The 24,012-nt window shown below is 45.1% G+C and overlaps 2 protein-coding genes across 5 annotated transcripts; both read right to left on the reverse strand.

Moving 5' to 3' along the window:
- Positions 1-160: 160 nt before the first annotated feature.
- nup98 (nucleoporin 98 and 96 precursor) lies at positions 161-19,748 on the reverse strand. Of its 4 annotated transcripts, none has more exons than XM_018688447.2 (35): positions 19,565-19,748; positions 17,760-17,873; positions 16,393-16,488; positions 15,779-15,964; positions 15,198-15,337; positions 14,710-14,817; positions 14,083-14,263; positions 13,818-13,984; positions 13,586-13,723; positions 13,361-13,493; positions 13,175-13,267; positions 12,896-13,039; positions 12,657-12,790; positions 12,392-12,579; positions 11,554-11,670; positions 11,273-11,462; positions 10,929-11,028; positions 10,300-10,413; positions 10,055-10,193; positions 9,779-9,956; positions 9,523-9,684; positions 7,076-7,312; positions 6,848-6,980; positions 6,397-6,656; positions 6,126-6,310; positions 5,594-5,853; positions 5,221-5,496; positions 4,985-5,142; positions 4,693-4,833; positions 4,450-4,595; positions 4,113-4,334; positions 3,780-4,021; positions 3,466-3,620; positions 3,231-3,342; positions 161-2,210 (listed from the first exon to the last, which is right to left on the reverse strand). In XM_018688447.2, exons 2-35 carry the CDS (start codon positions 17,836-17,838, stop codon positions 2,011-2,013), a joined length of 5,514 nt encoding a protein of 1,837 aa, XP_018543963.1. In that variant the 5' UTR covers positions 17,839-17,873; positions 19,565-19,748; the 3' UTR covers positions 161-2,010. The 4 variants fall into 4 exon arrangements, with proteins under 4 accessions (XP_018543963.1, XP_018543962.1, XP_018543961.1 ...); XM_018688446.2 differs by having other exon boundaries at positions 12,896-13,036; positions 13,361-13,496; positions 19,565-19,747; XM_018688445.2 differs by having other exon boundaries at positions 13,361-13,496; positions 19,565-19,747.
- A 1,807-nt stretch (positions 19,749-21,555) lies between these two features.
- LOC108891295 (odorant receptor 131-2-like) lies at positions 21,556-22,758 on the reverse strand. The gene has a single exon (XM_018688413.2). It carries the CDS (start codon positions 22,516-22,518, stop codon positions 21,556-21,558), a length of 963 nt encoding a protein of 320 aa, XP_018543929.1. The 5' UTR covers positions 22,519-22,758.
- Positions 22,759-24,012: the final 1,254 nt, after the last annotated feature.

Consider the following 24,012-nt stretch of genomic DNA (forward strand, 5'->3'; position numbering starts at 1 on the left):
ATAATAATGAGGAACAAAGGAGCTGTGACGTTTATAGTTCGAACTCTTCCTCCGTCCTCAGACTCAGGTACTGGTCGGACTCACAAGGACCTCAACTGTGGACTGAAGTGTCACAGCTGGAGATCTACAAACAACACGAGAAATAAAAAACAAATAACTGTTTATTTCTACTTGACTTTATTAAAAAATATTATCAACAAAATAAGTAAACATGCACTCACTCGCACACTCACAAACGAAGCAGAATCCGTCCATTTAAACTACACACACACTGTTTCTGTCCAACATCATGTGGAGTGAAGAAAAAAAAATTACCTTGGAAAAAAAACAAAAATGTTCTTGGCAAGCTGACAGTTCGTCTACAACAAAAAGCAAAATGACCAATCAATCGATCAATAAGTGAAGGGTTTCATTCCAAAACTCTTTGCATCCAATTTATTAAGAATTAAAGGTGAAGGATAAAAATGACCTGATATTCCCTGGTTGATTTTCCAAAAATATACAATATTTATATAATTACACTCAGTGAAATCTCTGGTTGGCGTCTCGCTTTAGAGGGAAACTCTTCACTTTAGAAAAATCTGATGACCAAACATGAAGTGCTAATACAAGAAAAAAAGAGAGAGAGAAAAAAAATACTTGTTTGTTGTTGTTTATCTCTGGTTACGTGCACACACACTTTCCATTTACATTCAAACCAAACAGAAAAACAAGAAATCTACAAAAATATAGACCATTAGGCATTTTACACTTTGCATGTTGAATTTTCCTCTGAGTCGTCTCCAAAAAAAAAAAAGCAACTTTGTGCACATTGAACCCGTTTGTCCAACATCACCGCTCGTTCAGATAAATCGTCTTTATTCACATATTGACAAGATGAACAGATGCTAAGCTAACGGCCATTTAATAATAAAACCAAATCTTTGAGTGAAGAAAAGTCGAAGACGACTTTCTTTGTGGTCGGAGGTCAGACGAGTATTTTGTTGTTAGATTTATAAACTCCTAACGGTCAGGATGGTGCAGTTACAGAGACGCTACTCAAACATACGGAGAAGGAAACTCAGTTTAAGTAGGAAATCAGCTTGTTTCTTTGGTAGCCTTTCAAAATAAAACAACAGTAACACAACTCTGAAATGACTGAGTGTAAATCTGATTTCCGTGTGTCCCTCACCAGGGTCAAACCAATGTTTTTACCTCATGTATACTCCATATTGTCCAATATTCATCCGATGCTGCTGCAGACATCTATTGGTTTCTATTAGTTTCCTACGGTCTTAATATTTGGTTTTACTTTGATACTGAGTGAATCATTGAGTCAGTGTCAGTAAAGGTTGATGTCTCTTACTCGATTGACAGAAAATTAATAACAGATAATTAACTAATCACATTTCAAGCCCAAATACCAAATGTTGTCTGGTTTCAGCTTCTACAAAGAGAGAGATTTGTTTTATACGAGTAAAGCGAGTTGCTGGGTTTCGGACACATCACTGCAGGTTCAGACGAGTCAGTGTCGTTTTTAAAGTTTCAGCCCTGCTGTAACTCGTTTTATTTAAAATAAAGTGAAACAAAACTTTTGGCTGCTTTCTTGTCCTGTCAATCATCTCGTGACCCCTCAGCTCCGACCCCCGGTTGTGGAACCACCGCTCTAAAACAGAGTCAGGTGTGAAGTCACTGGTTTGGTCTATTAAGTTTAAATTCAGTTATTTCCTGTCGTTTACTGTTGATTTTGTTTTGAAACGCTGCCCCGATCCAACACACACAAACACAGAAGATGAGGAATGACATGTCGAAGCTGTGAGCCTGGTTTTTTTTTCTGGACAAACTGAAAACGCCGGCGAAGCTCAAACAGACGACATCCAGAACTGAAGCAAAGAAGTTCCGGACGAATCCATTTTAACTCACGACTCAAGGTTTTTTTTTTTTTTTGCTTCTTTTTCTTTTTGGGAAACTTTTCATGATGTCTGAGCAGCTGAATTTCAACACCTAAACACCTAAAATCTTCTCGCGCTCTCATTGGCTGACGATGAGCTGCCTCAGGTACGACTGAGTGAGGCCTCGCAGCTCCTCCAGCGTGTAGTCCTCCGGCATCGGCAGGCGGGTGATGTGCGGCGCCAGCTGGGCGAGCGGGATGCTGAGGGACTCGGACGCCGCGTCGCCCTGCTGCAGGCTCAGCACCACGCGCAGGATATTGGCCACACGCTTCGCCATCTCTGCATGGAGGGAGGAGGAGGTGAGTTAAATCAGATCTGAGCGGCGGCTTTGAGACTTGGAAAGATCTGCAGGTTTTCATCCTCGCCAAACGACAACAGCTGATTTCACTGGTTGAACCTGCAATAACTGAATTTTGGCCGCTTGCTCTCAGCGGAGACGCTGATCACATCTGAAGTCGACATGTTGAACTGAAGCGGTTTATTTCCACATCCAGCAGTTAGAGAGTGAAATGAGAGCAGCGCTCCCTCTTTTAGCTCCACCACAGCAGCTGAGCCGCAGATTCAGCTGGTGATTTTCTATAGGTTCGTCATTAACAGAGAGATATGCTGTTACCCAGACCAGACCCTGTGAACAGCTGCTGCAGTGAAATCCAACGGACAATCATTCACTAAAGTTCATGGTTTTGTCACTGACAGGCTCAGATTATTCTCAGTGTCTGACAACATGATGACAGGATTCCTACAGAGACAGAGCTTTTTATTAAAGAGGAGGATCCTTTTAGTTTAACCTGAAACATCTCTATATATTACTACCAGATTCCATTGAGAAAAACAGGGATTTAACCAGGAGCTGCTGGAATACCACTGCCTCCATCTGTTAGTGTGTCTGTGTTACTGTGTGACTTTCAGTGGTGGAAGAAGTAATCAGATACTTTACTGAAGTAAAAGTACCACACAGTAACACAGACACACTAACAGGATCAGAGTTATCCTTTGATGGATTTTGTCTGACGTCCATTTTTCATTTTAGAACTACATTTCCCATGTTGCTTTTGTGGATGTGAACAGTTAGTTTGATGTCTCAGTTTGTGAATTAAACTGTGGGCTACAACTTGAGCCTTTTTTTTTGGCCTGTATTTCCTGAGACATTCTGTCGACTGAACCTCACCTTCATCTGACCTCGGCCAATCAGAGGACAGATGTGCTCGTGAACCCAGCTGCTGTTGTGTTCAGTCGGAGGGAAAAGCTGCAGACTCTTCTCTTGTCACTGGTTAAACTCGATATTTGCGGAGCTCTTACCTGATTGGGCGAGGCGGTCTCTGGCCGTGCTGCAGGGCAGAAGTTCGATTCTGCTGCAGAGCGACGTCACGTCGGTGTAGAGACGCTCCAGCTCGTAACCGGCATTTTCCATCTGTCAGCGTCGAGGAGGAGAAACAGATCTGATCTCTGACTTCTTCTTATTTTATACTTTTCTGAGCAAACATCAGTTTTTTAATCTAATGTGAAGGACTGACAGTCCTGTGTGTGTCAGTACCTGCTGGATGTCCTGCAGAGTCTTTATGACCCTGATGTAGTCCAGGTAAACCCTCCCTGCCGTGTCCCAGTCCTGGATGGTGGCGCTGCGGTCAGGGGCCGCAAGTCCCTCCAGGAACTCCCGGAGGTAGTCGTGGTTGTCGTTGATGATGCAGTCTACAGAGGAACAACAAACATAAACAAGAACCTGCTATAACTTTCATTTCAGTCACTTCTTTTTCTCCACTTTGTTTCAGCAGAAATATTTTCTGAGGATGAATCTGTGTGAGAACCAGTTGATCTGATGAGTAAAACCAGGAGATGCAGCGTCTCTACCTGAGGCCAGATGTTGGATCAGCAGCCGGTGACACTGGCTCCAGTATCCGGCCCGGTACAGGTGCAGGGCCTCCTGGTGTCTGTCGCCGTCTCGCCGGGCCCGGGTGGCCTTGGCCTCGTGGATCCACTGCTCCGGGATCAGCAGCCTCTCGGTCAGGAAGCGCTCCCTCCGGACCGAGTCGTCCGTAGCCTGCAGGGGGCAGTGGAGCGTCAACATCTCCCTGACCGCTCGCTCCCGCTGACTGAAGACACAGAAACACGTCAGTAATTTTATTTTTATTTTATTTCACTCCAGTTTTACGTTGAGTGTTTGCAGATGAAGGTGAGACGTACGTGTGGTCAGGGATGTGCAGCAGGATGAAGACGGCCATGTGCCAGAGGCCGGTGCTCTCCAGCTGAGCGGCGTAGCTGGCGTGGAGGAGTCCCTGCCGCGAGGCGCTCAGGTGGCTGTAGTGCAGCGCCTGCAGGACGCCCCACAGGTGCCAGCTCAGACGGTAATCCAGACGCTCCCAGGTGACGGTCAGAGGGTCCAACAGCTGCTGCAGGCTGTAGTGTCTGCAGAGGAGTGGGGAGAGAATCTAAACATTTACTGCATCACTCTGCCACCAGATGGCAGCACAGAGCTCAGTGATGCACCTGATATCAGTTCTTTAGGTCCAGCTGGTTTTACCTGTCACTGTAGAGTTTGAGCAGGTGGAAGCAGAGGTCGTACAGCGGCCGTTTGGACTCCTCCTCCTCCTCCTCCATGTCTGGCTGCTCCGCCTCCAGGTACGGAGGCAGGGGGGCACAGGCATACTTCCCCCCCTCACAGGAGCCCTGCAGGGTGGACAGGAAAACCAGAAGGTCACTTGACTCTTGGCTGCTCACTGAACACGTGTAACCACTGGCGAAAGACGGCGACAGGGCAGCTCACCTGGAAGGCGGCTTCGTATTTGGCAAGGGCATCGGCCACCGAGGCAGTCGGAGGCAACATGAACCAGAGGTGGACGGCGACGCACCGTTTCCAGTCCAGCTGAGAGCACACGTTCACCACGGAGTCAGACGACTGCCACACCTGCAGGGACAAGGACAGGAAACACAATCGGCTTAACAACAAGGAGACACTAAAGACACCAGTCCAGGTCTGAACCAACAAGTCTGAACCCCGCAGCTAAGACTGGAGTCAAGAGTAAATCCACTGAAGTCAAACTTTCTTCATGTCGTACCGGTTTCCCTGCGAGCAGCGTGAAGATGCGCAGTCGTTCCTCTGGCAGGTAGCAGTCGGTCTGCATGCGGTTCCAGTCGGCGAGCTGGAGGGCCAGCAGGTCCCGGCAGTACTGAGAACCCATGGCCTGGGACAGCAGCAGGGACAGACGGTGGTCTCCTGGGGACAAACAGCTGGATGTTAGCGCTGGGGTCAGACCAGATACCTCACTGAGCTTTGCTCCGGCTTCCTCCTCACCTTCCTTCTGTGCAAGTCGACACGCCTCGCTGATTCGGTTGCCCGTCAGGTAGCTGAAGATGGCCTCCGTGTGGCGACCCTTCCCTGCCAGAGCCACCTCCTCCTCCACCCTACAGGTGGCGCCGCGGGACAACCACGCCGAGAAGGTCCGCCTCCGCTCCAACTGCTGCTCGTAGTCACTGGGCGTCTCCACGTCTGGCTCCTGGTCTGCGGGGCCCAGCCGACCCCACAGAGCCTCACACAGGGTCCAGACCTCAGACCAGTATCCGAGCAAAGCTGAGGGGGGACACAGAGAGAATTAGAAGAAACGTCAGAATTTCATCTTTTATAAGGTTTGACACAGAGAATAAAGATCAGAGGCCGCGTCTCTTACGGTCTGCGTCACCCTGCTTGTCGTTCAGCTCCATGATCCACGTGGCGTATTTGTGCAGCGCCTCGACGCCGGGCTGCGGTTGGACCAGAGGGCAGGCAGAGGCGTCTGTGGTGCTGATGGTGCTGTGCTCCAGGCAGATCTCCAGGGGGCGCTGCAGCACCGCCTGGCTCTCCTCCTCCTCTTCCTCGATGGTCTTCGCTGCAGGAGGTTCCAGACCCACCAGCTGCTCCAGCACCACCTTATAGGGGCTTTCTACCAGACTGCAGGAGACACAGCTCGGTTTCAGAATCAATAAAGATTCTTTTATTTTTTTTAGAGGAACGTGAAGTTAAATTATCCAACGTTTTTTCTACATCTAATAAATATCTGACCTGAATGTGTGTTTTAGTTTCTAACTCATAATCCTTCAGATTAACAGCTGTTAATCTGATCGTCTGCGGGTCACATGACATCCGACCAGTCAGGAACATAAAAGACTGAACAGGTTTTACAGTCAAAGTGATGACGATGTAAAACAGTGTGTTTGTCTTACGGTTTGCTCCTGGCAGGTTTTGGCAGGAAGCTGAAGTCGGTCTTAGTCGTCAGCTCTTGGTGTTCGACCTGTTTGGAGGGCAGTGAACTCAGCCGTTGGCCGCAGTGCGCCAGCGTCCAGCTGGGACCCCACCCAACCCTGAAGGAGCGACCCACAAACAGCCCGGCGTCCATCAACAGACCTCCCTGTGAAACAACAAACAACATGAATTCCACGCTCCTCTTTGTTTCTGGATTCCCTGTCTGGACACCCTGAAACCAACAGAACCAACCTTCCCCAGAGTGACCGACTCTTTGAGGGGGACAGGCCCGCCGAGCCGCCGGACGCCAACTGTCCTGACCGAAGGCTCTGGAGTTCGAGGGGGCAGCAGGAAGGAGGAGGGGCCGGGCCCCGCCCAGTGTAACGGCCGGGGGGTTTCGAACGACGCCGGAGATGCTCGCGACAGAGGAGGAGGAGGAAGAGGAGCACGAGGAGAGTCTGAGAGCTGAGAGAGGAGGCCGGAGGTAAAACGAGCCTGGAGGAGACCTCCCACTGCAGAGAGAGGGAGGGAGAGAGATCAACATTTTATATCTATTCTCATTTCTCACAGTTTATAAACTAAGCAGGTTTCCTTATTGAACAATTTATCAAATTTTAAACTAAATTGGATTTGAACTAATGCAATTAGCGAAACCACAAAGACTGTGAGTGGGTAAAGTTTGGTGAGAGGTTTGGTTTCGTACCGGAGGGTCGGCCCTGAGCTCCCGGCAGGACGAGGCGAGGAGACGAGACGTCAGCGGAGACCTTCATCGCTCCCTGATCCTGAAACATGTCGCCCTCCTCCTCGTCCTCCGCGAACAGAGACGCCTTCATGATCTGTGGACCAAAACAAGAAGACTCGGGTGTTTTATTCTGGCGGGGAGCCTGATGAAGTGATGTACTTCCTGTCTGTGGAGGGGGACTGACTCTACCTGGAGGGTGTGCGGGTTGATCCCCAGTGTCGACGCTATGTGGCTGGAGGCAGAGATGCCGTCGTGCTCGGCGGAGATCAGACCTCCGAGCTTCCCGCCCGTCGCATCCACGTCCCCCGGCAGGAAGTCGCCGTCGTCCTCTCCTCCCAGCATGCTCTCTGTCGGGAAACTCTGGGTGATGTCGGCCATGTCGCTGTCCAGCTCCGCCACGCCGCCGGGAAGATCCACGACGGTGGACTGAAATCACAGACACACACGACGTCAGAGGATATTTTCCATCTAAGATCATTTTCTTTGTTTCCTGTCTGAACTTCCTCAGGAGTCTGTTCAGTGAATCATTGTTGGAGATTTTTTTCTTTATATTATTAAATGTGCCTCCTCTGAATTTAGACATTAAAAGCTAATAATTTTAAAAAGTTAAAGCAGAAATCACAAACTTTTCAGACCAAAGCTTAAACATCATCTTCATTAACTTTATTTCTTTCAGTATGAAAATCAATACAACACATCTGAAAGCAGGTTAGAGTCTAAAAAGTTCCCACTGAAAGTTTTAGACCATTAACTTGCAGCTCATTATAATATAGCTGAGACATTCTTAATATGAATATAATGAAGCTCACAAACCTTAACACAACATAAATCACAAAATGTTTCCTGGATAATAACTGAAAATGCTGGATTAAAACATGTTCTATTCTTAGGTTAAAATAGTTTTTTTTCTGATAAAGACCATTTCCCAACACCTACATACGTCTATGTGTCTAACTGATAAAATCTGTTTAATTTAAAGGCTAACTGGAGCTTATCTCCATGTTTTTGGGTATAAATGACTGATAGGGACAAAAATGTTTGGACCTTATTAGACTACCAGAGGCAGTGGTACTCCAGCAGCTCCCAGTAAAATTCCTGTTTTTGTCAATGGAGTCTGGTACAGTGACGCGTATATTCCAAAGATATTTGTCCCTATCAATCATTTACATCTGAAAATATGGGAAAATAAGACCCAGGTTAAAACTATCAGAGTTATCCTTTAAGCAGCTGCAGAATCAGAGCCACTGGATTATCAGGAAAAACGCAGGGAGATAAACTCAAACAGATGAAAGTGAAGACGTTCAGATTCTGTCATAAACTGTTTCCTCTGTACGTTCTACACAACTTTTCTTCAAGCGTAATTTTACAAACTTTCACCCTTGATCTTTAAAATTTGTGATAATAGAAGCATTTAAAGACCAATTTTAGCTCTGTAACAAAGTCGGGATCAGATGTGGAAATAAAATTCAAACCAGCAGACGGATGAAAAGCCATTCACACATTAATATTCACTCTGATACTGAATGTTTAAAACAAACAGAAGCTACAGGAGATGCTCAGTGTTTTCTGACGACACTGTTTATCTGTTATATTTGAGCAGCCACAACGGTTTGTTCCTGTTAATAAAAGGGAACAGTAAAGTGAGAAATATTTATTTTAGCTGGAGAGAATCCATCAACCTGTTTCTATAAAACACTCTGCTTGTTCATGAAACTAAACCAGCTGCAGCTCAAACACAGCTTCACTGAGCTGATTCAGGATCAGACTCTTTACGACCTACATCCATACTAAAACGTCTTTATCTCCATTCATACTAACACACATAAAGACACAGATCACATGACCTGTCATCTACACTGGGCATGTGCGTGCTGGCATCAACAGGAAGTGGATTGTCTACGCTGCAGTTGGTTTCTAAGTTGCAGAAAATACTACAAACTAATTTTAACAGCACGACAGCTGCTGACAGACACAGAGGTGTGATTCGTTCATGATGCTGAAAACAGTGATGTGATCTAAGCGTGACCAATCAGGAGAAGGGCACACCGTGACTGATAAGAAACAATCAGGAAGTGATCATGAGCGATTGTGCCTCTGTCCGTCCAGACTGAAACACAACCCGGGAGTTTTCAAACTAAAACAGGACCGTTTGCAAAAGTTTGTTTTAAGAGCTCGAAAACTCAAGAGTAGTGTGGACGCCAGGCGTAACCATAGCAACAGTGATGAGTTTAAAAAAAATCAAACATATTAGTGTGGATGTAGCTCTGGTTCTCAGTGAAGACTTTAAATATTCATGGTCATTTCAGGCACCACGACTTAACTCCAGCAGAGGAAACTCTCCAGAAAACTCTCACACTATGACTCAAAGTGTTTGTTTCAGGATCAGTGCGGAGAGTAAAAACTACAAAATATTTCCTGTCGACAGAAAGAGAGAAAACGTGTCGTCATTGGAGAATTTTTTGTGTTTTTAGCTGCAGACGAGCTCTGATTCTGACTCAGATAAAAATGACCTGCCACCATCAAACATCTGGACACGAGCAGAGGATCTGAAGTGAAAAGCTCCTTTAATCATCTCAGGTGTGTCAGTGAGGAGGAGGAGGATGATGAAGAGTGTGGATGGGCGCAGGCTGCTCTACCTGAGCCTGTGGCGCCACCTGCTGCTGGGAGGGGGGAAGTTGCTGCTGCAGCCTGGAGGGAGGGAGCGGCATCATCGTCTTCAGTTTCTTGGGGTCGACTTTAGGCGGGACGTCCTCCTCCTCGTCCGAGTCCTGGAGGCCATATTTGGAGAAATGGGCGACCTGAGGGAGAGAGAGGGAGGGAGGGAGGAAGTTAAGAACAAAAAATTCTTCATCGTCTGACGTAAACCAGCTGAGGCTCATTTAACTAACAGACCTCAAACACCCAGGATCCGGTCTCTGGTCTGTACTCCAGGAAACGGGCGCCCTGTTTGCGCGAGGCTTTCTCCAGCCGACCCTCGTAGTTCATGTCCGTCAGGCGCTCGGGGCTCCTGATCTGGGTGCAGGTCGTCTTGTCGTTTGGCCAGACGCCGTCCAGAGTCACCTCCGCTCGTCTACAGAGACACAGGATGGGATCAGGACGGGAGCCGAGGCAGAAATCTTCCTCCTACTCCCTGATGAAACTGATTTCACAGCTCCTGCCGTCACTCACCGGTTAAGCCCCTCCCCCTCCGGCGGCTTGTTTTTGTCGTCCGGGTACACGATGACCTCCTTGCGTCTGAAGTGGACAATCTCATCGAGGTTCAGCCCCGTCACGTTCACCTCGCCGGGGAAGAAGATGGAGCCGTAGCCTGTGAGGGCCAATCAGAGCAGAGCAGCGAGTCAAACTGAGGCTGGTTAGTCTCTAAAAATGAGCAGGTGGGTTTTTAACGAGACGTGAGCGAGTGTTGACGTTACCTTTCCTGCCGACAGTGAAGTTCTCCACCACACACTCTCCATTCTCGTCCACCGTCTCAGCCAGATCCTCCATGGAGGGGATGGTGTAGTAACCAACACGATTCAGGACGATGCCTGAAAGACACAAAACAGAGAATCTTCGTGTGAATCGTGTGACGGGAGATACAAGGGATGTGCACGAATAATCGATCAGTCAGAGCGGTGAGCGTAGTCCTCATGTTTTACTAAGGTTTATGGTTCTGTTGTGTCGCTTCGTGTGGAGCCAAAGACCAGAACAGATGTCGGCAATAAAGAGAAGTATTTTACTCGACTGGACAACAAGGTCGAGTGTGTTTTATGTGGGATGAAGCAGCTTTCCATGGTTCTACAGCACGATGAGGAATCATTTACAACTGGTCACAAAAACATTTTAGGATTTATTGTAGCTCAACGCTCACGTGACAGCAAACGACAGGAATAAATAACTGCTCTGGTCAGACGAGATGATTCATCATCACAACTCAATCAACAAATCCAGAAAATATGGAAATAAAAGCAACAAGACAAAGTGCAGCTCTCAGCCAGGCTGTTAGCTGGTTACATAAATGAGATGTCTGTGGAGAGTCAGAGGTTGGGTGTTTGTGTCTGACCTGCAGGGTGAGGACACTGTTGAGCCTCCTGCTGCTCCTCCTCTCGGTCCTCCTGCAGAGACTCCTCCCCCAGAGAGGCCGACACGTCATCGCTGCTCAGCTGAGGACGGAAACAAATTCAACACCTCAGTTCACACGCACACAAACAGGAAATAATGATCATATATAATAAACACACACGTTTACATATCCACAGACGCCTCTGTGTTTGTATCAGCTGATTATTTGAATATCTAAAGTCCAACCAGGACGTCTGTTGTCTCACTGTCTCCCACGTAAATCCTGCCTCTGTTAATCAAACAAACAAAGCTCCAGGTGAGCTGTGAACCGTCGGAGCTGCTGACCTCCAGGCCGTTCCTGGACGGTTTGTGCATGTTGAGGTCACTGATGGTGTCCTGCAGGCTGGTCTGGGCACGGCCCTGCGGGATCGGCTTGGCGATGGGGTTGACGTAGAACTGGGTGACCTCTGGGTCGTCGTCGGCCCGGCCGCTGGGGCCCGCCAGCTCCCTCAGCTCCTCGTCCTCCTCCACGAGGCTGCAGAGAGGAGAACAGGAGGAGATCGTTAAGATGTTATTACGCCGTCAGACCAAGGTCGTTTTAATCTGCTGTGTGTGTGTGTTGAGACCTGTGTCCGTTCTGTGGATACTCTGGAGGTGAGGCGAGGTCGTCTGCTTCAGTCTCTGTCTGACTGTTGTACTGAGAACTGTTCAGGTTCTTCAGCACCAGTTTCTTGATGCTTTTCCTGTAGATGAAACACACACAGAGTTTAAGACTTAAATACTTCACAGATTGACATTCAAAACCTTTTTAATGGTTGCACCAGACAAACAATGATGGAAAACTAACACAGATGTGATCTGAACCCACTAAAGTTTAACAAAATACATCTACATCTGTTTACACAGCAGCTAGCTTGTTGCTAAATCAGAGATGCTAAACCTAAGCTAGCTAACACCATTAGATTGACAAATTAAGAGGCTAACTATCATGGCTCAACTGTGACGCGGTTTCTTCTGCCAGTTTTCCAGTTTCAGTTCATTTATCACACAGCAATGATCAAATGTTCCAACTGTTTTTTAAGCTTTTTTCTCATCTTTATGGAACAGATTGTTTGACGTTTTATTGGACTGACTGATGGATGTTTTATGGATAGCACTGGTTTTACCTCCTATGATGACAATAAAAGAAAGGATTCTCTTCTTAAGGATTCTAGGAATCTATTCTATGTTATTCTACGATGCCACGTGCTCCATCTGTTGTGTGGATACGTTTCATTTTCATGTTGGGGTATGACACAGTTTGTATAAATTACACCCGAATTTCCAGTAAATTCCCATTAATTAAAGTGGACTGTGAATATTCCTCATTTAAAAGCCAAACAGTTCTGCAGACACTCTGTACTGGTCACCTCGTCAGACGCTGTTACCATGGCAACAGTATAAGCAGCGTTGGCTGATGGGTACCTGGGTATGAAGGCTCCGTTGGTGAGCGAGGGCTCGTCATCGTCGAGGCCGTCGAACAGCTGAGACTTGGAGGATCCGGACGATGTCAGCGCCTTTGGGCGGACCCTGGTCGCAGGTCGAGGGGTCAGCTTGTAGTGGGTGGGCGTGGTTAGAGCTTTCTGGGCCGTCGGATTGGTCGGTTTCAGACGCTGTCAGGAGGAAGAAGAGAAGTTGTGAATGACCGTTCGGAGCGTCCTCTGCGACACATTAAAAACAAGACTCTCACCTCCTCTTTCTTCTTGGGGTCTGACAGCGGGTTTCTGAACAGCGGCGAGTCTCCGTACGGCGAATACGCCAGGATGCTGAGCTGCTGCTGGAGCATGGCCTGCTGAGCGGCCGCTGCGTTCGGGTCGGTGAGCGCTGGAGGAAGGAAACACATCAACATACACAGCACCATCATCACAACATCTAATCCAGAGGAGACGTGAGTAAATAAAGTCGACAGACGATCACAGTCAGTCTCACCGACGGGCTGCTGCGGAGCTCCGAAGCCCAGGTTACTGGTTCCACTGTTGAACGCAGTCGCTCCAAACGTTCCCATTGTTCCCAGTGTTGTGCCCAGTTTGTTCTGGTTATTCCCAAACAGAGACGTTTGTCCTGTGCCCACTGCTGAACACACACCGCTCTGCATTAGCAGACTTACGAGGACAGTATCTTAAAGTGGCTTAAATAATTCTTATTCCAATGTTTTCATCTGTACAAATATGGCTTTAACTCTTCCAGCCTTCAGGGTTCTGGTGTTACCTGTTCCAAAGCTGGTTCCCAATCCGGTCCCCAGTCCTCCAGTGGCCGGCTTGTTCCCAAACAGACTCCCTCCAGCAGGGTTTGCACCAAAACCTGGACCAAGCAAAAAAAGATAAGAATACTGATCAGTAATAAGATCAGCATGAGTGGTCTTTTACACACCAGTCTGAACACTGGCTGACTCACCGAAGGTGGAGGTGTTGGTTCCAGTTCCCAGTGTGAGGGCCGGCTTGTTGCCAAACAGCCCGGTGCCGGTGCCGAAGGACGGAGCGCTGGTGGTGGTGGTGCCGAACCCGGCCGTCTTATTACCGAACAAACTCTGCTGTAAAAGACGTGACACAAACAGTGAAATTAAAATGTGGATTTATACTGAAGATGACTGTTTCAAGCGTCTGCATGAACTCAAACTACCTGTGTGCCAACATTCCCAAATCCGGTGTTGGTCTGGCCAAACAGTCCAGTGCCTGTCCCAAAGCCGGTGGCGGTGCTGGTCTGAGCGGCGCCAAACAACCCGCCCGACTGGGACGCTGCTGTGTTCCCAAACAAACCCTGAAAACCAGGAGAGGACCAGTGTGAACAAACACCCAAACTTCCAAACCAACTCTAACTCTTAAACCACACAGAGAAACAAAATGATCCTCACCATGCTGCTGGTGTTGGCCTGTCCCATGGTGTTAGTGTTGCCGAAGGAGAAGCCGGTGTTCTGCGTGGTGGTGGTCTGACCGAACGGCTTGAAGAGGCTGCCGGCTGGTTGCTGGGTCTGCTGACCAAACAGACCGCCTGTGGTGGCACCAAAACCACCGGTCGCTGCTGCAGAGGAGGACAAAACAAACCACACTCAGATGTCTGAACTGACCTTGGATCAGTGACATCGCTCTGAGTTAAAGCAACGATCAGCTTCTACTTACTCGCTCCGAAGGTGCTCTTGTTCTGTCCGAAGGAGAAGCTGGTGTTGGGAGCTGTGGAACCAAACAGGCCGGTGGCGGCGCTGGATGTGGCTGTGGCTGTGCCAAACAGGCCACCAGTCGGTGCAGCCATCTGGTTGGTTGGGCCCTTCCTGCCCGCCTGGTAGTCCTCCAGTCTCAACTCCTGCAGGGTAAGACGAGAAAGAAAAACACAGAACGCAACAAAAATCAGATCAGAATCACAAGAGCTTTTCAACAAAATGTCATCTAGTTTCACCGGACTGCTTCACTGTCAAATAACCAGCAGGAAAGAAAAACACATTTAAGACTTTCCTAAAGTAAGTTCACACCTGAATGCCTTTTATAAGGAAACTGAATTCTATTTGTAAATTTGGGGAGTAGGTGGAGGTGATGGTCTTCAAGAGCTTCAGCCACCAATGCATTTACAAAACAAGAGGTTTGAATAAGTCCTCTGAGCAGAGCTACTTCTTCAAGACAGACTAGATCCTTTAGTGAGTTGCTATCGGTGTGTCTCTATAGTCTGATACTGTACGTTTTATGAAGAGTTTCTGGTTCCTGACAAACGGCACATAGTGAAGTGTTGGTCTGCATGTCGACTGACGAACTCACCTCCAGGGATTTGTTCTCATACTCCTTCATGGCTGTGATGCACTGGTGCTTGGTGTTGATGCTCGTCGTCACACCAGCTTTCACCATTGTGTCACTTCCTGTTGGAGGCTAAAAAACAGAGAAGAGCAATGAGCAACATGTACAAACATGTTTGAGTGTTGAGGTCTCAAAACACTCGTTCATCATCTCATCTACACTTGCTTTAAGTTTGTCCGCTTTGAGCAGCGTGCAGCTGCAACTAACGACTACTTTCATTTCATTATGGAGAATTATTTTTGCTTAATAAAATAAGATCTTCAGCTCGCTGTGATATATGATGAAGAAAATCCTCAAATAGAAGGAGATACAATCACCAAACATTACATTATCGCTTTAAAAATGACTAAAACAATGACTCATTCTTGTCAAAACAGATTTTCTGCCTGATTGTCTGATGAGAGTTACTGTGTATATTAGCATATTTGCGGTGCCTGATTGCAGTTACTCACGTTGAATTTCACGGTTGTCCCTGGCTGCTGTGCAGCAGAAAAGCCCGAGCCTCCAAAGAGGGAGTTTGTTCCACCGAACGGATTTGAGGCGGTGTTCGTCGAACCAAACAGGCCGCCGCTGCTGGTGCTCGTCCCGAAGCCTGGAGGACACAAGACGAGTCAGAGAAACAAATCAAAGTGATGACGGGACAGAACTGTTTGGAAACTGTCATCAAACGACTTTTCTCTTTCAGCTCACTGGATTTCAAGTATTTATGTGGCATCATTTTACAGACGGTTTTTTCATGGTCAACACACAGAGAATAAACTTTAGCACGTTTCAGGGTCATTGTTGGTCAAAGTATGAATGATGTTAATGACAATCAGTTGGGCTGATTAATCATTAAACACAACCTGAGCAGAAGCAGAAGGAAAAGGATAAACCAATTAAAAACAACTCATCAAGATACAATTTCTATTTTGTTTTTTGTTCTTCTTTGGTTTCTGGTCTTCTATGATCCAAAGCTTTTTTTCTCCTTATTGAACAAACAATGACAGTCAACCAAACAACAACACATCAGTGACGTATGAAGGGTTCTCACTTCCAAACGACGTGGGTTTGTTGGCACCGAAGGCATTGTTCTGCTGGGAGAAGAGTCCGCCGCTGGTGCCCGTCCCGGTGTTCCCAAACAGGCTGGTGGACGTGCCGCTCGCCGCGCCAAAACCGAAGCCAGTGCTGGTAGAGGACGTCGCCGGCTGGCTGAACGTACTGGAGCCGAACAGACCGCCTGGAGGAGAGCGACAGCAGCAGGTCAGGGTTTAGTTATACGTCTATAAAAGACATTCTTCAGACACATGAACAGGATTTAAAAGGATCCAAAATAAAACAGAGGAAGCTAAAATAGAATAAAACCTAAATTTAAGTCAAATACTACAGTGCAGCTGCAATTTCACGTAACGAAAAGCAGCAGCAAACACAAAACTCTTAAGCCCTGTTTTAGACGAGCTGAGAGTTGTAGCAGACCTGAACTTTTCTGGACGTTTTGTTCAAACATGTCGGGAATAAAAACTGAATGCTGTTTCTCCAGGTTTAGTCTGGACTCAGCAGAACTGTCCCAGACCACCGGAGGTCTGTAGCAAGAGATCAGAACCAAATCACATCAACATCCAGCTGCTGTTTTACTAACAAGAACAAACGAGACCAGAGCTGACGAACCAGGTTTGTTCTGTGTGGAACCAAACAGTCCTCCGGTGTTGCTGGTCGTCCCAAACGCAGACGTCCCAAAGCCTCCGGTCGTCCCAAAACCTGTGTCTGCAGATACCACAGTTCACGTGAGGACACTGAGCGATGCTTCAAATCACCAAAAACTGGAAAACTCTCTCAGTCTGCAGCTAATAAACATTTCATCATGATATCATCTGAAATCTACATTTTGTACATTATTTATTTTTCTCATTTCCAATGTCTCTGGACTTGTTGGTTGTTGTAGGTTTTTCTCTGTCTGTTTCTGATTCAGGCTTCACTCTATAAAATAAAACATTAAGCTTAACCCTAAAAACGTTACTGCTAATACAATCATCAACTAACTGAACATATTGGGACTAAACTGAATGTCCAACGTCATCGTAATAGACGTTAAAATCAGTATTTGAATGCTTACATTTTTTGTTGTTTTTATAAATTATTATCATGTATGTTTTACCACAATAACCCACCACAGCCAATGAAATAAACAATAACACAACATTATTCATCAACATGATTTTTTTTTTTTTTTCCAGACAAGGACATTTCATTGTAGTGAAAGTTTTGTTTCCAGCACTGACTCTGGGACGGTGACACGAGACCATGTGACAGGATTACAGGTTATTGATGATGATGATCTACCAAGAGTCAACACTACATAAATGGTATCTGGTACTTACGTAAGGTCCTTTCACACTGAGGGTGTTTTGCGTGCAATTAATTTGCACAACTATTTACATTTTCAAACTGTTGTTTTGTTTATGAGTACTTTCACACAGAACGGGAATTTTATGTGGTAAAAGAAATATGAAATTATTTTTTGGAAGGTCGTCAGAGGACTGCAGGAGACTCTGGGTTGAAGGATCCTGGTAGTTGGTCTCTGCCTCCTCCGATGCGGTGCTAACATCTCCAACAGGATCTCAAACTGTCCCAGAGACATCCTAAAATAAGTCCACAACCGGCTGTGGTGGAGCTTCAGCTACTGGATATTCACGGACGAGTATTTCGCACTTTCACAGTCTTTATTTGCGTTGAGCTGTTTGTGAAAAGACCTTTAGAATATATCAATAAGTAGGTTGCTGCTCTAAATATGAAATAATCTCTCAATTATTAAAATGAATTCACAGGAAGCTGCAACTGTGTAAACTTTGGTCAGTAAGAGAATCATAATGTCAGTTACTTTTAAAAAACTGGATTATTATGCAGATCTATTACTACTGAGTAGTAGTAAAATCTGAGTCAGAGAACAACTGACAGACTGAATCTGTTGTTTCAGCCTGATGCTGCTTTGGGTTTGTACTAAATGATGTTTAAAAGAATAAATGAAAACAACTTACTCTGCTGTCCAAACGTCGACGAGTTCCCAAACCCTCCCGTCCCTCCACCGAAGGGAGTACCAAACGACTTGTTGAACATCTTGCCCTGCTAGCAGGACTGCATAAGTCTTCTACCTGTGGACAAACAACAACATCCATCTCACGTTAAACAGCTGCATCAAAGACTGTGAGAAAACACGGGAATATCACATTAACCCGACTGACATTTAGGCTTTTAATCACAGCCCGATGTGTTAAAACCATAAACGAAGGATGAATCTGAACCTTAAACTAAATCAAAGAGATTAATTTGGTTCTTTACAGATCTAAAACTAAAACTGAACCTGTGCTGCAACTGTTGATTACTAAATATTTTCTAGACTACTCAATTGGTTGTTAAGCCTACATAATGTTACAAAATAGTGAAAAAGTTGTTGCAACTCATCAGAACAGTGGTGTTCATCTATGATTATCTGATGACTTAAACCTGGAAGGATCAGAAACTTTAGCTGCTCACAGTTTATTTAATTGGAACCAGGCTGATGCTAACTTCAGGACCGGACAACAGAAACACATCATCACTAGTTTATGGCCTAAACTGCTCCATAGTATCAGTTAGCTTCTTTTTCCGATCCTCAGGCAGCTGCTTGGAGGAGTCCAAGGTTTGAAGAGTCATAATTTATCACCATTGTAAATGACCTGCCTACAAGTCCTCGCAGGTCTAACGGGTTAATGTGGCTCTGAGTGTTTTTCAAATAGAAATGAAAAAATTACTTTATAAACTGTTGGGCAGTTTAAACTGGAGAACTGACAATTTCATAAGGATATTTCAGGAGAAAATCACATTTAACAAACCTTATTTATGTAAAACAAGTACAAAAAAGTGCAGTCGGTGCTGTGGGGATACTATATTCTGAATATTTGTTTTAAAATATTCTAAAAAATACACTAGAAAGCACAGGAAGCATAAGAATTATGAAAAACTCAGAAAATACTTAATAACATGAATAGAAAAATAATATGAACAGATATATACTCACTGCACTTTCTACTTTTGGATTTTGTGGTTTTGTGCACTGGACAATACTTAATATTACTTTTATTACATTAAACTACAGCTGTCAGATGCAGAGACAGCAAAGTTTGAAGTATAGTGGAGTCAGGGTTTAAAGTAGCGTAGCATGGGAATACTCTAGTAACGTACAGCTCCACCTCGTACATAAGTAAATGTACTCAGTTACTCTCCGGTGCAGAATCACACGAGACTGACAAATTAAACCGGTGAAGCTCGGACCCTCTGACCCTGAGCGGTGCCGTTACCGCCGGGGGACCCTCCTCTCCCCACGTGCAGCTAACCGGACTGTGTCGTTAGCTACATCCCAAAACACAACGTTACCAATTACCAGCCTCCGCAGGCTGGGTGAGTTTAAACTAGTTTGGAGCCGAGCCCGTCCCGTGACGAGCCGAAGCCGGATGAGACCAGTTATGAACCGAAAATCAACACCGACATAACCGGAGCATGATTTCCGCCTCAGCTAACAACATGTTAGCTCCTCGAACCCACCGCTCAACCCGAGAAATCCACAGCCCAAACACCGACACCCTTATTTACTGACGGGCAGTGTGAGCTTTTATACCCACATCAACTCACACTAATAACGGGAATTCACCGTGTAGATGACAGGTCGTTATTGTTCAGACTTTACCTGCGTCAAGCTAATGTTAGCCACCTAGCTCCCCGCTAACTTCTTAGCGTTGCTACGTAGACGTTAGCAAAACAACAGCAAAACAGACAAAGAATAAGCGGTAGTTTCACACATATGTACCTTTACCAGCCTTGTTATGGACGTTCGGTGTCTTTATCTTCCTCCCCACAACAGCGTTAAAGCTTCACAATCCAACCCGTTCCACGATACAAGTGTCTTTAGAGAAACATCGACAGAGACGGCTAGCTTAGCGTCGGCGAGGAGGGAAAACTGTCGAACGTTACTACGCACTTTCATACGTCATCAACCTCTTCTTCTTCTTTAGGGCTTGTAGGCGGTTGGCAAACAACGAATGGGTACATTATCACCATCTTGTGGTGGATGACAATGTCTACGATATTAAAAAAGTAAAACTAAAAACTGAAAAAAACATCATATCCTCTGAGATACGGAAATAGGATTCGATAACAGTCAGTTCTTGAGTTCTTCTGTGGATTATATATTAGATCAAAGTGTACTTTTATCTTTCTAAGCTTTTGAATCAGATCAGAATCATTTATTCATCCCTGGCAGGAAATTGTTCCATTGTAGTGCTCCATTTATACAAATAAAATAAAGTAGAATAAAATAACATAACAATAACATTTGAATAATAGTATAATCTCCATCCTCAAAATATAAAAAATACCCTGTCAAAATAGACACTATATACATGGATAATATTTACATGATGTTTATAGTGAATTGTGCAGATTAAAGTATTTACAGAATAGACATCACATGAGATTACTGCACATGTGGGGAAAAACTGTCCAATGATGGTATAATGGTAGTCTTAAATTCTAGAGTTGAAGGCAACTGGACCTAAAGGAAGTCCTGCAGAAGGAAGAACCTTTAGGTTTCAAGAAACCTAAAACAAGTCCAGTTTCCTTCAGCTTTAGCACTAATGAACTGAATAGGTTGATGGCCACCAGATGCAATCTTTCTGCCTTATATATCTGACAGTGTCGCACATCTGTAGTCACATCTGTCTGTATTACATTCACCTATTTTGAATAGTATACTGTTTTGTCTTGATATACTCATCTCATCTATCCTGCTCCTTCCTTCACACTTTCTCCTTCTTTTTTTAACTCTGTAAAACCACCAATATTCCTGTAAGACCAATCACATGAACTCAGTATAATGTTTGTTGTACTTCTATGATTATGTAGAAATGAAATCTGACCCCCATCTAATAGAGCCGTTTTTTAAAACACATTGTAGCTGAACTCTAAATTGCCCATAGGTGTGAATGTGAGTGTGAATGGTTGTTTGTCTACATGCGTTGGCCCTGCGATGGAGGGGCAATCTGTACTGGTTGTACCCCACCTCTCGCCCAATGACAGCTGGGATAGGTTCCCCCGCGACCCTTAATGGCAGGTGAAGCTGAAAAAAACCTACAATGAATCTCCTGTATGGTAAAAGTTAAAGTTGCCAGCTGAAAAGAAGCAAGTGGAGATGTGTCAGAGGTGGAAAATGTCTGTCTGCATAAAAATGGACAGAACACATGTACTATATATGAGGACCAGAACAGAATGCTATATATGCAAAACATATAATATCATTTTAATTTATTATTATTCAAATTTTATCCATGCATTTACTGTGAACAGTCTCTACATTTTCCTTGAAACAAAAGGAATCGGCCATACAATCATGTGTATAAAACCTGCAACTACACTTCACATTTTAGTGAAATGACAGCAATTTAAATGACACACCTTTTGTTGGTTAAGTGAGGATGGTGATTTGGCGGGCCTCTATAAATAGATTTAAAGAAATACAAACTAAACTACAGCTAAAAAAGTGTAGTTTAGTCAGTATACATCTTAGATCCAGATGTGGACAGGGGCAGCTCTCAGAGCTTCTGCTGTTGTCCACATCATCAACTGATGTCATTAACATTTACAAACTCATGGCCAAAAGGAGGATTCTCCTCTTTTCCCCAGTCTTGTCTCCTCGCTGACAACACAAGTCACAACAGACAATTTTGTTGACAGCTCCAGTCTCCACCAGTCTGAGGACAGCATGACTTAAATCAACATACAGGTCAATTCATTCCATGAGTCTCAGGAGGAGACCTCAGCCTTTGCTGAGACAACTGAGAGTTTCAGTCGACAGCACAGATGGTACACAAGGATGGGCCTGATGGTCTGATCTCTGAGCCCATAGATCAGAGCACTCAGACACCTGGGGAGCATGATAATAAACACATAAAAAACATTCAAAATGCGCACAAGTACTGTCCTTGAAACAATTTTTGAGATGGCTACAAGAAATGAGTTGTGCATAGTTGAGAGGAGACTGAGACCCAGCTGCACCAGATGCAGCAGCAGTGTGTTACGAGCCTTATGAGCTGAAGCTTTGTCAGTGGAGGCTGACCTGGCTGCTACCATCACACCAATGTAGGAGGAAATGATCGCCACAGTAGCTGATACAAACAGAAAACATGTGTAGGCTTTGTCGTAATCATCAGATATTGGCACAAGAAACATGACAAGTGTGCCACAAAATTCTCTCATCTGCAGGCTCTCCAGGTCTTCAAATGGGAAATGTAACAGCAGAAGAACTCGAGTGAGGACATTTAGTGAACAAAAGGCCCAAACCACAATGATAGCTACTGCTGTGTTTCTGATGGTGATGATGGTAGCGTGCCTCAGTGGGTAGCACACAGCTACATATCTCTCCAGAGACATCAGTACTAGTGTGAGAGGAGAGACTTCATTTGTGAGATTAGCAATCATGACAAGAACACCACACACAGGATATGTCAACATTATTCTACAAATAGACAGTATATACAGTAACTGGCTCAGTGCCATCTGTACAGTGTCTGCAAAAAGAAGGTTATACAGAAGAATGTAACGGGAGGTCTCACAAAACACAAGTTTACTCCTCAGGGTGAAAAGCATGATCACATTAATGGAGAAGAATATAAAGCATGGCACTGTAGTCAGAGTGGAAAGCATCACTCTTTCCAGAAACCCCAGTCCAACAGTTATGTTGGCCTGAGATTGACTTGCAATGGACATTTCAGAGAGGCATTTAAGACAGGAGAAATATTAACCTGTTGATGTAACTGGAACACAAAAGCACAATAAATCTCTTCCTCTATCTCTTATATTCTCAGAACATTTACAAGCCCAGACGTCTGTTGAGTCACGTCATTCACATACATTTTCCCCGTGCAGATAACTTACAGGTTAATCGGTGCTCATCTCCATGTGAACAGAGCTGATCTGCAGAATTTACCTGTCTTCACATTCTCTATATCAGCTTTGTCCTGCATGAAGCTCACGTGACACATGTGAGCATAGATAACAGCTTTGTAAAAGGTGACATCATCTTTCTCCTACTACTTGTCAACACTACTTCATGTGATCATTTCTTACACAGTGTGAACTTACTAAGCAAAGTAAACTTTATTCCTATAGTGCCTTTTCAAACTTGAGTTACAAGGTGCTTCACAGGTTCACAAGAAAACACAGCACTATATACAGTTATATAAGAATAATTTGGGGGAATTTCCAAACATATATAAGTAAAAAAAAAAAAAAAAAGAAAACAAACAAAAAAAAAAAAACAGGCAAACAAAACATTGGCTCTGACATCGTTCATCAAATTTTAAGAGTTGAATTTATGGATGAAAAGGTGTATCGGATTACACTGAATTTTACTTTTACTTTACTTAAAAAAGTGAGGGTACCACTGGTAATTAAAGGGGTTGTGAGCTCCATGTTGTGGCAGTTGATCAGCACAGTGTGAGCACAGGGTCAGGCAGTGCAGACAGGCCGACTGAAAAGTAATGTATAGAAAATGTGCAGTGTCTGCTAGAGCTGCAAAGATCAGTCAGTTGATTGATTATTATATGCTTGCCAGAAAATTAACCTGCAACAATTTTATTAATTGGATGATCACTTTGGTCATGTTTTATCCACCCATCACCCACAGTGGGTGTTGGAAAGGTTGCCCTTTCCTCATCAGGCCAACACCTCCAATGTGCACTGGGGCAGTTTGCAGCTGAGTGCGAAGCGGTCACAATGAGAATCAGCGCTTCAAAGTCTGAGGCTATGGTTCTCTGCTGGAAAACAGTGAATTGTTCCCTATGGGTTGGCATTGAGTTTCTGCCCAAGTGATGGAGTTCAAGTATCTTGGGGTCTTGTTCATGAGTGAGGGCAGGATGGAGTGGGAAACTGACAGACGGATTGGTGCACAGTAATGCGGACATTGTACTGGACCACTGTGATGAAGAGGGAGCTGAACCTGAAGGCAACGCTCTTGATTTACCAGTCAATCTATGTTCCAACCCTTACCTATGGTCATGAGCTTTGGCTAGTGACTGAGAGAATGAAATTGTGGAAACGAGCAGCTGAAATTCCTCCATACAGTGCCTGGACTCAGCCATAGAGATAAGGTGAGGAACTTGTACACTTGGAGGGAGCTTGGAGTAGAGCTGCTGCTCCTTTATATTAAAAGGAGGCAGTTGAGATGGTTTTGGGCATCTGATCAGGATCCTCCAAGGCGCC

This window comes from Lates calcarifer, unplaced genomic scaffold (assembly GCF_001640805.2).
Source record: "Lates calcarifer isolate ASB-BC8 unplaced genomic scaffold, TLL_Latcal_v3 _unitig_1931_quiver_614, whole genome shotgun sequence".
In the NCBI taxonomy this organism is placed as follows: domain Eukaryota; kingdom Metazoa; phylum Chordata; class Actinopteri; family Centropomidae; genus Lates; species Lates calcarifer.

Excerpts from the sequence above, each read along its gene's own strand:
- nup98 (XM_018688445.2), bottom strand. The coding sequence starts at position 17,838 with ATGTTCAACAAGTCGTTTGGTACTCCCTTCGGTGGAGGGACGGGAGGG. Across the intron at positions 4,834-4,984 it reads CGCTGCTCGCAGGGAAACCG|GTGTGGCAGTCGTCTGACTC; the intron begins GTACGACATGAA and ends TTGTCCCTGCAG. Across the intron at positions 3,621-3,779 it reads GATCCAACATCTGGCCTCAG|ACTGCATCATCAACGACAAC; the intron begins GTAGAGACGCTG and ends GTTCCTCTGTAG.
- LOC108891295 (XM_018688413.2), bottom strand. The coding sequence starts at position 22,518 with ATGTCCATTGCAAGTCAATCTCAGGCCAACATAACTGTTGGACTGGGG.